This window comes from Macrotis lagotis, chromosome 3 (genome assembly GCF_037893015.1).
Source record: "Macrotis lagotis isolate mMagLag1 chromosome 3, bilby.v1.9.chrom.fasta, whole genome shotgun sequence".
Lineage (NCBI taxonomy): Eukaryota > Metazoa > Chordata > Mammalia > Peramelemorphia > Peramelidae > Macrotis > Macrotis lagotis.
Genome location: NC_133660.1, coordinates 273,613,675 through 273,629,976, shown reverse-complemented (window position 1 = coordinate 273,629,976; position 16,302 = coordinate 273,613,675). Strand labels below are relative to the sequence as shown.

General features: G+C 53.6%; 1 protein-coding gene across 1 annotated transcript; it reads right to left on the bottom strand.

The window, feature by feature from the left end:
• Positions 1-62: 62 nt before the first annotated feature.
• PKP3 (plakophilin 3) lies at positions 63-16,253 on the bottom strand. Its single transcript, XM_074230683.1, has 14 exons — positions 15,981-16,253; positions 13,696-13,900; positions 4,965-5,050; positions 4,150-4,799; positions 3,720-3,843; positions 3,285-3,489; positions 2,922-3,096; positions 2,652-2,769; positions 2,242-2,412; positions 1,672-1,857; positions 1,308-1,461; positions 958-1,150; positions 741-828; positions 63-596 (listed from the first exon to the last, which is right to left on the bottom strand). Exons 1-14 carry the CDS (start codon positions 16,017-16,019, stop codon positions 561-563), a joined length of 2,430 nt encoding a protein of 809 aa, XP_074086784.1. The 5' UTR covers positions 16,020-16,253; the 3' UTR covers positions 63-560.
• Between the last annotated feature and the right edge of the window lie 49 nt (positions 16,254-16,302).

The following is a 16,302-nucleotide window of genomic DNA, read 5'->3' as shown; positions in this document are numbered from 1 at the left end:
AGCCCAGCAAAAGCTGCTTTTTTACTAGTGGGGCCCTCCCAGAAAATGCAAGCAAACACCCACCAGACCAATGCCTCTTTTATTGTCCCAGTCCCAGCTCCTCCCAGGCCAGCCTCGGGCCCCAAGTCCTCAGCTGAGGTTACTTGGCTGGCTAGTTCAGCCATTCCCCTTATCCAGCAGTGAGTGAGTCCCTGGGGGACCCTAGGGCCACAGCAGTGGTGGTCTCCAGAGATTGGAGACCCCCTCTAACACCAAAGGATTCCCAAGCATCCCGACACCCATAAGCCAGGGGGTTTTTGCCCCATCTTGATAGCCAGGCTCTCCCTGAAGCCCCCAAAGTTCCCCCAAGTCCTGGACCTGTTATTAGTGCCTGCCACCCCTGCTCTTCCTGTATACGATCAGCCTGCTCAAAACAGCAGTGGAGGCCAAGAGGCCAGACCCAGGCAGGTCCAAGGAGACAGGGCCAGGGGCCAAGAGGCGAGGGCAGACAGTCCCAGGCAGCTGTGAGGGAGAAGTTCATTAAACCCTCCCCTCCATACACCTCTTCCTCTTCAGATTGTTTATGGACCCAGGAAATCCTCCTTCCGATAGCCTTTCTGCAACATGGAGAGGGAGGAGTTAATGGGAGTGTAAGGCTCCCTCTTCCCAAGTCTCTTCCCAAGTTCCTATGTGAGGGTCCTCATTCCCCCCGCCCCAGCAGCTTGAGCAGTGTTCAACATGCTCAGCACCTGCTCACTTACCGCCCTGAAATCTCGGTGGAGTTTGCTGTATTGCCACATGTTGGCCAAAAGGCTGGAGGCTGCCCGGGAGGACTTCTCACTGTCTGGCCTGTTAAGGAGGAGGGGAGAGAGCTCACTGGAAGAGGCACCTAAGCCTTAGGAGGAAGAGGAGGACTCCAGCCCCAGGGAAGGACAATCAGATTTCAGTCACTTCCCAGAGTCAGGCCCAGGTACTGACCCGTCCCGCTTTTTCTTAATGTAGATGAGCTTTCGGAGGCCATCAAAGTAGAGGAGGTCTCTGGCTGCGATAGGACTGGCCACAACCAAGTTGTTGAGCACTGCGATGATGTTGACCAGTACATCTGCTGGAGGTGGCTTTTCTCCAACGCTCCCTGGCAGCTTCTCAATCAGATGGCTGACCACCTTAGTGGCTGCCTCCCTCATAGGGAGAGGGCAGAAGTCAGAGGGGGCCCACAGATCCCCTAAGGTCATCCTTTGTGGGGGGCTGGGGTTGCATCTGCATTCTTCCCATTCCCCTAGGGTCCCCATTTCCTCCCCTCTGGCCATGGGTCCTGGAGGGACACTCACACATCTCATCCTTATTTCGGGCATTCCGAGACAGATTCCGGATGAGCCCAGTGAGGGAGCGCAACTGGTGATGGTCAGCTGTCCGGACTCGGTCCAACAAGGGGTTCAAGATGCGTTCCTGCTCCAGGGCTAGGCGGCTCAGCACGCCTGCCCACTGAAGGTCAAAGAAGGCTTGAGGGGCCTAGGGACTCTTGATGTCCCTTGGCCCTCTCAGTTCCTCCCCAGAATAGGCTGGTCTTTCTACCAGGGGGCACACATGGCTCTGTAGTGGCTGTTTCTACCAATTCCCCATGCTTTTCGAGGTGGGGAGACTTACCAACATCTCCCCCCAGTCTGAAGCTGCCCCCCTGACCCCAGGGCTCACCCTCCGGTCCCCAGCAGTGATGTTCTGCAGGGCTCCGGCAGCAGCTTCCGTTGTGTGTCTGTTCAGCTCACACCGTTGAAGGAGGCGGTTGTAGAGACCCACAATCTGAGGACTCCAGAGCCACTCAAGCCCCTTGGGGTCTTTGGAGACCTCAGCAAAAGTCAATGTATCTGTGGCCAGGGGCAGCTGGGAAGGTGAGGGAGCTGTGAGACCTCGGACCACTTAGTCCCCTCTCTCTGCTGTGATCTCTATTGCTCCTCCCTGACAGTTCCAATAGTCACCCAAGGGTCACCCCCTGTTCTTGGCCATGCTGAACAAGCTAAGTTAATATCCTTTCTTTCCTCCTTTTCACAGTCACAGTTTCCAGCCCCTGAAGCCTCAGCCCTTTCCCGGAGCCTCAGTTTACTCTTCTGCAAATGGGATCTGAAGGTTTATGTTCCTTACTGCCTGGGGTTACTGAGGAGAGCATTAGTGCATGCACCCCTGTCTCCCTGGTTTCTGGACTCCCCAAGAGCAGCATCTGCCTGTTTTGGGGACATCCCACATGGACAATCTTTTCTCATTGCTTACCTCCCGCAGCTTCCTGCTCTGGGGGGTGAAGCAGCCAATGACTTCCCCAGGTCTCACAGCCCCAGCTTCCCCACGGCCTCGGCCCTCCAGCCTCTGCAGTGCTGATGGCGGCATCTCGTCATACAGGCGGTAGGAGAGGTTCCTGAGCACACACACAGCATTCTCCACGCTCTGGGAGTAATGGGACATGTCAGTGGTCACAGCCACTATTGGAGGTGAAGGATGGACCCCGGGAGAGCATGGGGATTGCAGCTGGGAAGGCCAAGATCAGAAGGTAGACCCCCCCCCCACTAAAAGGGGATACCCAGATCAGAAGGCAGACTCCCCTTTGAAGGGTGGAGGCCAAGATCAGAAGGCAGACCCCTCCCAGGAGAATGAACATAGGTAGGGGCAGAGATGGGCTGACTGACCTTGTCTTCACACTTGCCCACATCCAGGGCATGGTGGATGTAGGTGACCAGGGCATCCACCAGTCCATGACACTCTCGCATCCTCTGCCGTGTGGCCTGAGAGGCTGAACTCAGGTTCCTGGTGTACATAAGCAGGGTCAGAGGCTGCCTGCCCCCCTCCCCCACCTCTCTAGAGGCAGGACCAGGTAGCCTGGGCTTTCTGCCCTGTGCCACCAGCTTCCCTGCTGGGCCCCCCCCAGGATTGGACTGGAAACAGCAGGAGGGGTCTACCTGAGGAAGCCCGTGGCATTGTAGAAGATTTCAGCCTCTGAAGCATTCTGCTGGATTAGGGGGGGGCCCCCGGAGCCCGAGAGGGGGCTCAGTACCAGGTCTGTCAGCTGCTCCAGGGTGTCCCGGGCCAGGCGGTCCTTCAAGTGGTCACTGGATGACAGGTTCCACAGGATTCCTGAGGGGTGCCAGTAAGGGGTCAGTCACAGGCTCCCCAGTCCCTAGAGAGCTGCTTCTTCAAAGAGATCTTATGCTCACTCCTCTGGGGCTAGAGGTAAAACTCCAGCCTCCCTCCACCCCCTATCCTCCCCTCCTCCATTCACAGGTGAGCACATCTGGGTGGGGTTGGCTGGGCTCCAAACTGACCTGTGACATTTTTGCGCAGCTCATCATCCTGCTCCCGCAGTGTCCTCAGTAGCTCAAAGATGCCATTCTCCTCCACCAGGGCCAGCTTGTTGTCAGCATTATCATAGATGAGGTTCCGAGTGGCCCCTGTTGCATGTCTCTGGACCTCTTGATTGGCGTGGTTGAAGAGTTTCACCAGCTTTGGTACGGCCTGGAGACTGCGGGCCTGAGGACAGAGTGGGCTCAGGAGTTATGGGGTGCCCCTCAGGCTGGGGGTGCCCCCCAGGGTGCTCCAGGCTTTTGTAAGGAGGCCTAGGCAGGAAAGGCAGGCAGGGTTGGACTCTGCTGGCCAGAGGGCTGATCCTGGCTGGTCCTGTCTGGCCCTGCCCAGCCCTGTTTGGCGCTGCCCAGCCTTGCCCCACTGACCTCACCGGCCCCACCCAGCCCCACCAGCACCTGTTTCTTGGCTGCTGCGTCGCTGTAACATTTATGCTGAATGTAGGCTGCCCCTAGAACCTGCAGGTTAGGGTCCGAGGCCATGAGGTACTTTACAGCTGAAGGAAGGTCGATGTCATCAAAGCTGTGGGGGTAGGGAGCGTAGTGTGTGTGTGTGTGTGTGTGTGTGTGTGTGTGTGTGTGTGTGTGTGTGTGTGGTGGGGTCAGTTTCAGGGGCTCCAACATCATCGCTGAAGTCCTGATTGTCCATGCCCCAGCCCCATGAGTTCCCCAGCCCTCAAGCCCCCAACCCACATCCTCATGACTCCCAAGCCCCCACCCCTGCTCCCAGTCCCCTGAGCCCCCAGCCCCCACACTCATGGTTCCCAAGCCCCCCACCCTGTTCCCAGGCCCCCACACTCCCCTGCAGCCCCTGCTCCCTGAGGCTTACCCACTGCTGAGCCTTTGCAAAGTGCGGTGACCCCCATAGCTATCTAGGCCACGCACATCGGGCAGGTGGCCAGAGTCGGCTAGACTGAGGCTGAGGCTGCGGACTGAGGGAGCTCGGGCCACATGCTCCAGACCTCCAGTGGTTCCCACCGAGGCTGTTGAGGCTGTACCCCGGCTGCGGTGGCTGCTCTGAAACCGCTGCAGGGTCCGCATTGCTGGGGCTCTGATGGTCCGGCCCGGGGCTCCGTCTGCAGCCTCAGCCCAGTCCAGGCCCCCGGCCCGGCTGGAGGCTGAGCTGGCCTGGCGTTCATAGCTGAAGGCCCTGTAGGAAGGCCCCCCTGGAGGCTCAAGCTGCTCAGACACCACACTGTAGCGGTCATCTAGGCCTCCAGGAGGGGCCCCAACCAGACGCAGAGAACGCAGGCTCAGTGTGTCATAATCAGCCCGTGGACCAGGGCCCCCACGCTCATGGTAGGAGACAGGTCGGGGGGCTGCTGGGACTGCAGGCTGGGCCCCTGCATAGCCCGTGACCCCATAGGTGCCACCTCCATTGTGTGCAGAGCTCAATCTTCGGCCACAGCTTAGATCCACAGCAGAACGAGAAGACCAGGCTGCTGTCCCATATGCTGGCTTGGAGATGGGCCGGAAAGTCTATGGGACAGGGGATGGAGATGGTGAGGTGGGTGATGTGGGGGGATTTGATAACCCCCTGTCTCTGAGGCAGGTCTCTCCCCCCCACCAAGCTTGCTGGTCTAGGATCCAAGGGTGAGGAACAGTGTGCCAACCCCAGGTCTTGAGGAGGGAGGAAGGGCTCACCGAGGTCTTATCCATGCTCATGCCCTGGGAACGGGAACTGAAGCCCCCGCCAGACTGCATTGTGTGGTACTGACCCCTGGAGACACCTGGGGAGAGAGAAGGGCCAGGTGAACAGAGGGAAGAAAGTTGATTTCCCAGACAGGACCCCATCCTCCCATGCAAGGGCCCGGACCTCTGCCAGGCAGACCCTGGATCAGCCTCTGGAGGGTACAGGAGGGGACAGAGATTGAAGGAGTACAATGCTGGCCTCTGGTTCAAGGATGCTGTTGAAGTGGGAAGTGTCTGAAGAGGACCTGTGGAGTGGCTAGAAGCCCTAAGCCCATGTGGTGTGAGAAAGGGCTGGAGGAGCTAGGGTGGCAGTCGAGAAGGGATATCTCAGGGGAAACAGAGGAGTCATTATTGGCTGGAGGGGGCTCAGCCTATTGTGCCTGGCTCCAGGAGCAGAAGCAGCCAGCTCACAGTGGAGGCTCCCACTGGGGGGGGGGGGTGCCTGGTGGAACAGATGCACTTCAAGTCAAGGCTAGGAGACCACAGGATTTTATTAAAGGGATTTTGATCATATATGGAGTGGACTGGAGATCTCTTTTGCCCCTTCCAACCCTGTCTGCTTAGCTGGGGAAGCCCCAAGGAATTTCCTTCTTTGACTTCATGGATTACCTTTTCTCTTGGCTCCTCTTTCTTTCCCTGCCCCCCCCCCGGTCATTCACTCCCAGCCCAGACTGGCCAACAGACCTTGACCACCTACTGGTCACCAGGCAAAAATGAAACAGCTACTGCTGTAAAGAGCCCTTACTGGTCTCTTAGCCTCAAGCCTCTCTCCTTCTCCCCAAGCCATTTTCCACTTAAAGCTCATGGCTTTCTATGGTACCACTTGCATCAAAAATCTTAAGGGATTCCTATTGATTCTAGAATAAAGAGTAAGATTCCTTAGGTTGGCATTCAAACAGTCCCCCCTCTATTTCCCCCTTGCCAGATCTGCTGGCCGTTGAAGACATCATTCCCACTTCTTTGACTGGCTACGTTCTGCTTGTCTTTCAAGGCCCAGCTGAAATTTGACTTCTTTTATCTCTTGAGGTCCCAGTCTTCCTCTCAACCTCTTGTCAGTGAGGTCCTCCTGCCTTCAGGCTGATCGTCTGGACCCACCGAACCTTCCTATCTTCAGCACGATGGTCCTGTCTTGGTCTAACTGTCCTATGTGTGTGCTTTCCCCAAGAGCAGGGAGATGTGTCCCCTCTAGGAAAAGGACATGGAAAGCATCTCTGAGTGTCATCCCACAGCAAAGAGTGGGTAGATGGGTGTCAGGCATGAAGACCATTGCTCCTCAACACTGAATCTGTGTCTCAAAGTCTGGGTAGCCCCAGCCCTACTCAAGGGCCCATAGATAGGGCATCTCCTGGAAATACAGCATCTCCTACAGCATGACCAATATACCATCCATCCTCCCTGACCCCTCCTCTCCCCGTCCTTCCATCTCACTTCACTCTGGCCACCCTCTCTGGTCTTGGAGAATCCAGCTCTTGTTGGTCATTCCCCCAGCAGGAAGGGAATGCAGTGTATGGGTGTTCTCCTTGGCCTTTTCTGTCTTCACTAGGACTGGCTCAGCAAGATTTGGATGGTAGTCAAAGCCTCCCTGAGCAGGGCTGTTCTCAGATTTCCTCCCCAGCCCTGCTGCCTCCCTGAGCCTGGCCCTGGCCCAATTGCTCACCAGCTCTGCTGTCTTCCTATCTTTCCCTTAGCCTCCACATCTGGCTGGGTGATTCCAAGGTCATATAAAGACAGGCTCTGGTTAGCTTCTTTGTTCTCACTTTATTCATGGTTAGGCAAGAATCCATTCCCTTTCTTCTTTTGGCCAAGCCTGTGATTTCAATAGTGTGGGGAGCCCCCTCTATGGGGATCATATCCACCAGGACAGATGTCATATACAACTCAGCATCACAGTCATTTCTAGCCAGGCCACCTTGTGTGACCAGAGGCAGGACTGAGACCAACTCTCTGGTCATGGCACTATGGCTGCCTCTCCCCTGGGCCTCCCTTCCTTGGTACCCTTCAGTCTTGACCGACCTCAACTTGGTCATCTCAACTGTATGAGATCTCCTAAGTACCTGGACAAACCTGCTTACAGATCATCCCCCCAGCATCATCTGCTTTCTCACTTCCCCTCTCCTCCCATACTGCTGAACTTAACCACATTCCTGAGACCATTCCCCCCCATCCAAACGATCTTATCCCTTTCTCTCAGCAGAGAACCTTATCCATTGCATGACCAAGAAAATGGAAGCCATATTCTCTGAATTATTCCATCTCACCCCAGGCCACATTGCAGCCCACCCCTAGCAGGGTCCATTCCCTTCTCTCTGAAGAAGTAGAGAGGAAGGGCACTCGCCCTTCCATCTTTCTTCATCTGTCAAGAGCTTCTTAGGACCTTGCCATCCCCCAGCTTTCTGCTAGATCCCTTTTCCCAAGAACTGCCAAGTTTGTGGAGTCTCCTGCTCCACCATTCATTCACTCACTCTTTGACTCTTTTTTTTAAAGGCTTTTTTTGCAAGGCAAACGGGGTTAAGTGGCTTGCCCAAGACCACACAGCTAGGTAATTATTAGGTGTCTGAGACCGGATTTGTACCCAGGTACTCCTGATTCCAGGGCCGGTGCTTTATCCACTACGCCACCTAGCTGCCCCACCACTCTTTGACTCTTGCAGACTAGAAGACTGCTCAGTTCAGGACCTCCTCAGCTCCCTTCTGAACCTCTCTGAAGCCTGGGATGCTGTGGCTCCCTTCCTCCCCGCTGCTTGGGCTCCTAAGAATCTCTGTGATTCTGCTCTTTCCTCATCCTCTTTTACTGGATTATCAGATGTCCCTCAAGATTCCAACCTGAGCCTTCTCTTTGCTTCACTCTCCCTCAATGAGCTTATTTGCTCCTGTGGATCGAGTCATCATGTGACTCACAAGTCTATAGATCCAATGTTTCTCCTGAACTGGGGCAGCTGGGTGGCACAGTGGTTAGAGGATTGGCCTTGGGGTCAGGAGGATAGGAGTTTGAATATGGTCTCAGACACATGATACTTGGTAGCTGTGTGATCTTAGGCAAGTCACCTACCCCTGATTGCCTTACATCTAGGACCATCTCCAGTCATGTCCTGATTCATATCTGGCCACTAGACCCAGATGAATTTATTTTTTATTTTTTTTATTTTTTAGATTTTTCAAGGCAGTGGGGTTAAGTAGCTTGCCCAAGGCCACAGGACTAGGTAATTATTAAGTGTCTGAGATCAGATTTGAACCCAGGTATTCCTGACTCCAAGGCTGGTGCTCTATCCACTATGCCACCTAGCTGCCCCTGACCCAGATGAATTTAGAGGAGACAGTGAGGCTGGTGACTTAGCACAGTAGCCCCTCACTCAAATCCAATTTATATGCTTGTCATGGCATCACATCTGATGGCATGGTCTTCTTCAAGAATCAAAGTTGAACATCATCAACATTCTCCTGAACTCTACGTGGCTGGACTTCATCTAGGTGGTCCTCTGGGAGGAGCCCTGACTTTAGAGTCAGAAAACTAGGTTCAAATCCTGTCTCTGTTATTTCCTGTCAGAATCAATCTCATCCCTTTGCTGAGACTCAGTCTCCTCATCTAGAGAATGATGATGACTCCTCCAACTAAATCTACCATCTCAGGAGCCCATTGATAATCTCTAATCCTACGTGTCCATAGCAGAATCAACATGATAATCTTTCTTTTAGTCCCCTGAGAAGGGTCACCTCTAGGTCATCTTCCTTCCTCCCTTTCCCTCACCCTTCACATCCCATCAGTTGCTTACCACTAACTCCAAAAGTGGCTTCTCTCCTCTTTCTTCCCTAATTCATCCTTCACAAGCTGATACAACAGCCTTCCTAAGGTGCAGGTCCAATCATGCTCAACATTCCTCAGTGCCTGCCCCCCTTTAAACCAATTCTTCTAGGAAAAATACAAACTTCTCAGCCTGGTATTCAAAGGCCCCCACCCCCTGCCTCTAGTCAGCTTCTAGATTATCTCACATTGGCATTCTAATGTGCCATTTCTCAGTCATGGACAGAATCACAGTCCTAGTACTGGAAGGGAGCTCAGAGGCCATGGAGGTTCAATTTAACATTTTCCACTTGAGACAGAGGGAGATGAAGTGACTATGCCAAGGTGGTAGAGGCAGCAAGTGTCAGTTCATCACTTGGAGTCCAGAGCCACGGACCTTTCCTCTCACCTTTGTTTCTGTCACTTCTCTGAGTAGGTCCCCTTCCCTGGAGTGTACCCCCCTCACCAATTTCTGCCTCTTGAAATTGCTAACTTCCTTTGCAGCCCAACATTGGTGCCACTTTTACCCAAAGTCTTGCCTTCCATTCTTCCAAAAATGGATGAAACTAAGAGACAGCATTCTCTTGGAGACTAAATTGAGGAACTAGTTTCTGCAGTCAAAATGTTGGGAAGGAAGTGCTCCCTCCCTGTTCCTAGAGTCTGCTCTATTGCTATAGCTACCATCTGAGACACCCCAGATTTTGGAGAGAGCAGATTTCAGAGGTTCCAGAGGAAGAACATACAAGATCCCAAGGACTAAAAGGCGACTGGAGGGGCGGCTAGGTGGTGCAGTGGATAAAGCACTGACCCTGGAGTCAGGAGGACCTGAGTTCAAATGTGAGCTCAGACACTTAATAATGACCTAGCTGTGTGGCCTTGGGCAAGCCACTTAACCCCATTTGTCTTGCAAAATCCTAAAAAAGAAAAATTAAAAAAAATAAAAGATGACTGGAGAAATCGAATCTGGAATCAGTCAATGGGTCAGTAAGCATTTCTTAAGCATCTACTCTGGGCTAGGCATTGGGCTAAGGGCTAGAGAGACAAAGAAAGGCAAGGGCAGGCTCATGGAGCTCCCATGAGACATACAAATATGGGCAAGTTATATAGTCATCACTGATTTATCCAACCTTATGCATCAGACAACTGCTAAGCCTAGTTCTGAAGGCCCAAAGGCCAACCATTCCATTGGCCATTGCCTGAAGAGCTGATGCTGGAGAGTGCCCTAACCAACTTCAATTTTGTACAGAAGGCAGCAAGGGTGGGTCACAAAGGACACTAGAAGAGTGGGGCATAGTCCAAGACAAATGGGGCTGCTGAAGGAAGCCCAGGACAATGAAAGGCTTCGTTTTTCTTTAAGATCAATTGGGAGGTTTGAAGGATGGATGGGGCAATGAAAGAAGGGTGGTTTGCTTGGGGTGGATGGGGCAGTGACAGTTGACACCAGACAGAAGACAGTGAGGTTCAAGAAGGGGTTTGTTTCTGTTCCAGGAGAATGAAAGACCTTTGCCCTGGGAATAACAGAACAAGAATTCCTGAAGGAGCTGCTCCCCTAGAGAAGAAAGGAGACCGAGAGCCCTTCCCAGCCCTAAATGAATTCAAGTTCCCCTAGGCAAGATAAGGACTAGCCTCAGCTCCAGAAAGAGTTCAGCGTCACTGTCAGTGACATTTGAAAGATCCTGGAAAATGGGAGGGAGCACAAGATTGAAGAGGGAGTGATGTTGGTTCATTTTTTTTTTTTTTAAAGGGAAGTGAGCTTGAATTCCTGGAAAGGTCTCCAAAATTGATCATTAAAGAGACAGTTTGTCACCATCTAGAAAGGGAATCAGAAAAAGAATCAACAAAGACACAACCTGCTTTCAGCAAGCATAGGTTATGCCAGAGTAACCTCATTTCCGTTTTGGACAGTAGACAAGGGGAATGCTGTTGGTAGCATTTACCTAGATATAGAAGTTCTCAAGCTTTTGACAGTGTCTCTTACTATTCTTCTGGAAAGTAGATACAAAGAATGGATTCAGCAGATTCAGAATGGATATACTGACTGCACTCAGAAAAGTCATTCTCAAGTTCAATGTCAGTGTGACATGAGGCCTCCAGTGGAGGGCCCCAGGGATCTGTTCTGAGTCCTGGGTTGGTGACTTTTTTAATCAGTGACTTGGAGAGAGGTGCAGAGGGCAAGCTTATCCAATTTGCAAATCACCCAAATCTGGGAGGCATAGTTAATGTGATGAATGGGTCAGGATCCAAGAAGATACTGGCAATTAGTTCTAAATCAAATACAACAGATTCAACAGGAAAAATTAAAAAAAAAAGTTTTGTCCTTAACTCCATAAAAAACTGCCTAAGTCAAAGATGGGGGAAGCAAAGTTAGGCAGCAGTTTGTCCGAAGAATATCTAGGGGACTTTGTGGTCCTCAGATTTATGATGAGAACTTCCTGGGATCTTGAACCTCATGAAGAGGGAAAGGAGGAAGCTCTCCTGTCTCCTGTCTCCTGCTCTAGCCAGCCTTTCCCCAGAGGACTGTGTTCTGTTCTAGGGGTCATATTTTAGGAGCATGTACAGAAGAGGCCAACCAGGATGCTGAAGGGCCAAGTCTTTGCCTTGTGAAAATGTTTGGAGGTGGGCGCCATGGGGTGTGGGGGAGAACAAGGCAGCTTTTGGCTTGATTTGGGGAGATGTTTCCTAAACTGGAGTGGTCCCTAATTGGAATGGGCCACCTGCAGAAGTCTTTCCTTTATAGATGCCCATTGGTCAGATATTCAGGGAGAAGATTTCTATTCAGGTCTGGGCCAGACACCATGCTCCTGAGGTCTCTTAATGATTCTAGAATTCTGGGACTACACAGAGAGATGGGGAGATGATGGCCAGAATGAGTGGAGGATGGACCATGCAGGGGTGGATACAAGGCTGTTTCTCATCCCCAGAACTGGAACCCAGCTCTTTCAGACTTTCAGAAGTACTAAGCTCAGTGCCCTGCTGCCCACCAGACACCAGATGATTAAAGGAATGTCCATTACCTAGGATGCCTGATTGGCATTCCTACAGCTCTTTCATTCTGTAATTAACTTGGCTGGGTGCTTAGCAGCCTAGGGGCACTGAGCTTCTAGCCAGGGCCTCCAGTCCCAATGGGGAGGCCTTCTTGCTTGATCTCTCCTGTGCCCCTTTCCTTGCTGCATGATATCTCCCTCTTGCTCTCCTCTCTATGCTCCAGGGAGCAGGGACTGTTCTGATTTGGTCCTGGGATATCCAGCACATGGCACACTCTTAGCAAATGTTGGGTGAGTCTAAAGGGAAGGAAAGACTAAGCCTGGCAACAGGGCTTGTTGTGCGCCCAACACTATGCTAAGGAGGATGATGAGTGAGGAGAAGGCGAATAGAGGAGACACTGGGACCACAACATGATGGTCCACACTCCTTCAGAGAGTCTGGGAGGGGAGGATACTGGCAGGCTCAGATCCTGAAAAGGCCCTTTCCATACCTAGAAGGCTGGCCAATGTGAGAGGAAGGGGCAGAAGGCCAGAGGACTGCTTCCATCTGGGGGACTGAGACTTCAGGAGAGACCAAGGCAGCATTGAAAGGGACTGGCATGGGAGCTGGCAAAGAGGAGAGGGCCTAGGATCTGGAGGGCTTCATCATTGGGGGATCTCCTATAGCCAGCTCTTCTGATGGCTTTGGCCCCACCCTCATGTATCTTGCCTGGTCAGAGACAGATCAGCCACCCCCAGGGGTAAACACACCCCCTTCCTCACCCACACAGGCCTTCCCATCCCCCAGGCCCCCTTGCCAACCCAGTTTAATGAGGCTTCATGGGTGGGGAGATTAACCCCTCGACGCCAGGGAGGCTCCGCCAGTGGGGGACACACCCCCTTCCTTGGGTTCTCTGCACCCCCCTCCCCCCAAATTATAATCATCCTCCTAATTGTCAGGGCTGGCCAAGGATGGCCATCTCTGATGCATTTTACAAACTGTAATTAATGCCCATATTTGGTTGCCTTCTTCCTGCCTACCCCCCCCCCCAATGATGAACTTTCATTTTATGACTGAGAAACCCAAGGCTAAGGGAGGAAGTCATAGAATTGGGGGAAGACCCTGGAGGCCTAAGGTCCTCTCTGCTTCTTCTTCTGGTTTTCCAGGGTCCTGAGAAGTCATATTGTTCATCTCCCTGGCTTTCAGTAAGCCAGCTGCCCTCCACCAGCCAGAAGTGGACTATCTGGATCCCTCCCTTTCCCAGATAAGGTTCCATGGAGGTCCCTAAGGACAGAGATCCTTGAGGGAGCAGCTTCCCCAAGCCCCTGATTTTTAGGGCAGGGAGGGGGTTGTGGGGTTTCCCAGCAAGTGTCTCTCCTCCTGACTTGTCTCTGGGTGTGTTTGGGAGTAGCTTTTTGTTCCAGGGGAACAGTAAAGAAGGCAAGTGAGATCAGAAAGTGGAGAAGCCCACCTTGGCTTACAGATCGTAGGACGATATCATCTCCAAGAGGTCTCACCCTAGCCCCAACTTGGAGTCCAACTTGGGGAATCCTCTGATGCAACCCTCCTGAGGACCCACATGACCCTGAGGAACCCCACATCTGACCTCTTTTCCTCCTAAAAAAAGCTCCACCAATCATTCCTTTCTCCACTGCCAGAGACCCTGGGTTGGAACCTCCCGGTATCTTAGGGAAGGATTTTGTCAGAGACCCTTGAGGACATGCCCCTGGGTGGGGCCAGGGATCCCCAGACTGAGTCAGTCCTTAGCTTCCCAATGAGTCAGGCAGGGACCAAGTCTGGAACCGGGGCATAGTCTGGGGCCTCCTGCTTGCCCATCCTCTTTCACCCAAGAAGAGCCAGCTGCCTGCCTTTCCTGGGCCTCCCCCTCGGGATGCCGCCTCCCCTGAGACCAGGGTCTCCCCCACCCCGGGGCAGTGGGTACCTCGGCAGCTGTCTAGGCCTGCGGCGGACTCTGCCAGGGAGCCGTTGAGCCTGGAAGGCTGGCCCAGCTGGAGCATCCTGGCCCGGACCTGCTCCTGCACCCGGGCCACCTTCAGCCGTTCCCGCTCGGCCTCCAGGGCCTCCTTGTTCTTCTGGTCCAGCTGCAGGTCTGAGGGCAGGGCCAGGGAGCAGACCCCGGCCTCGGGCTGCAGAGCAGAGAGCAGGAAGTTGCTGTCCTGCATGTTGGCTTCAGAGGAGCTGGGGCTCAGGCTGGGCCCCCCCTGGCCTGCATTGCCCTCCACCAGGTCCTGGGGCGGCTGGCTCAGTGGCCTCAGCTCCGGGCAGGGCCGCACCCAGGGAGCCAGCAGCCACGCCCAGGCCTGAGCTCACCTGGGGGCGGGGATACCTGGGGGAGGCCGGGGAGGGTGGAGCCACCAGCCTCCTTAAGGGAGGGGATACCTGGGGAAGGCCAGGGAGGGTGGAGCCACCAGCCTCCTGGGGAAGGAAGGGATAGGCCCTGCCCAGCCCTTAGGCCCTGAGGCCTTAACCCACACCCTCCCTCCATCCAGGAAGACTGAACTGGGAGGGTCTGGAGGCCTGGGGAGGTCCCAGGGCAGGGGCTGGGCTGGGACCAGACCGGGCAGGATGGGAGGTGCCCAGTTATTATAGTTGTTGCTCTTGGGGATGGTGGGAAGGGTGCTGACTGGGGTTGGCCTCCTACCTTCCTATTTACCCAACGCTTTCCTGAGGGCTCAGCTGGGGGCCCAACCTAACCTGGCAGCTTCTCAGCAGGGCTTTGACTGGGCAGGAGACAGGCTTAGGTTCAGGTCATAGTCAGAAAGGAGGAGGTGGAGAGCAGTCTCCTCCTTCCCCCTGTTTGGGCATCTATGGGGGGCAAGGCTAGCCTTGGTCAGGATGTGGGGTTGAATGTCCATTCAGGGCCATTATGGGCAAAGGAGAGAGAGAATGGGCGCTCACAGTGGCTTAGGATTAGGGTGGAACTATCTGATAGGGCTGGGGGGGGGGGTGTTGGGGTTGCAATAAAGTCAGATCTTGGGGGTCATTTCACCCCTTATTCTTATTAAACACTTATTTCCCTTCTCTTATAATCCTTATCAAGTCTACTAATTTGGAGTTTTTCAGATTTTTTTTTTAGTTATTCAGATGCCCATCTCCAAGGCTCTCTTTGAGAGCTAGGCCTCTGTTGAAAATGATGGCTGTTTAGGTCAGCCATCTTAGACATCCTAGGTCCATGGGGAGGTGGCTCTTGGGGTTCAGACTCTGTTTCCTTGCTCAGGTATGTGTGTGTGTGTGTGTGTGTGTGTGTGTGTGTGTGTGTGCGCGTGTGCATGCGTGTGTGAATGTGTGCGTGCCAGAGAAGGAGAAAGAGAAGGAAACAGGCCTGGGCAAGCTTGGGGGCTCTGGAATTCTGATCCAAGAGACTGAGAGGAGGCCTTTCCACTCAGACCCATGCCCCACCTCCAAACTAGGCTAGTGCTCCTGCTGCTGGTGCTGTGTATGACGTGGGCAGAGGGCGGGAGGAACGGGCAGTGACTCAGTGGGAGCAGCAGAGCACAAGTCCACACTAGCTGGGGTGGGGCGGGTGGAGTCCAGGCCACCGGGACCTAGCTTTTCAAGCACCAGAAATAAATTTCCCATTTGGAGGGGTTGTACCTTCCTAACTGCTCCCAGAGTATCCGGAATTACAGATTGGTCTATACACTAAGGCTCAGTCAATCCAAGTATGTCCCAACTGCTGGGCACAGATACTCACTGGCTTCCTCTCTCAGTCTCAGTTGCCTTATCTGTAAAATGGGGTCAGTGCTATCAGCTGGACCTCCCTCATGGGGCTGTCATGAGACTCAGGTGAAGAGAGTTGGAAGGAACCTGAGTGAATAATTTCCCTATTACAAGGATAGTGAGACTCAGAGACAAGAGGAAATGGCCAGCCCAAGGTCAGACCTGGCCCTCCATGGCCAGGTGTCCTCCTTCAGACCTGTATGGCCCTTCCATTCTTGTCACCTGCCCTAGCTTAGGTGGCCCCAGGCTGGACTTGGTGGTGAAGTTACACCTTTAAATCCATTCTGGCAGCATTGCCCATCCCCTGTCACTCTATGGTCCCACATCCAGGCTTTGTGCCATGACCCTCCTGACCCAAGAGATGCCCTGTCTCCCCCCCACCCAGCCCTGATACTCCCCCACCCTAGACTCAACTGGAATGGGGGAAGAGATGGGGGTTGATGAGGGGAGGAAGGTCAGTGGCAGGTTGGGGAGGCAAGGACCTACATTGTTCATCTCGCGAAATCTGCTCATCTCTTTGTCCATCCTTGGGAATCAAGGTCCTTCAGCTCCTCTCCTGAGCTGGCCCGGCCTGGGATCCAGATCTCTCTGGCTGCTTGGACTGTGGGGGGATTGGGGTGGGACCAGGTGGATCCAGCAGCTTTGGGAACGCCCTTTGCCTTCCCCTTCTTTGCTGATCCAACCAGTTGTTTCCATCAGAGACTGTGTTTCTGGTGGAAAAAAGTCTTGGAGACAAGTTTATACGGAGCTGTAGCTCTCTGGGAGAACCACAGCCTGGCATGAGAACCCTCCTGGCACCATCTGCACC

Excerpts from the sequence above, each read along its gene's own strand:
- PKP3 (XM_074230683.1), bottom strand. The coding sequence starts at position 16,019 with ATGGACAAAGAGATGAGCAGATTTCGCGAGATGAACAAT. Across the intron at positions 1,858-2,241 it reads AGAGCAGGAAGCTGCGGGAG|CTGCCCCTGGCCACAGATAC; the intron begins GTAAGCAATGAG and ends TCACCTTCCCAG. Across the intron at positions 1,462-1,671 it reads TCACTGCTGGGGACCGGAGG|TGGGCAGGCGTGCTGAGCCG; the intron begins GTGAGCCCTGGG and ends TTTGACCTTCAG.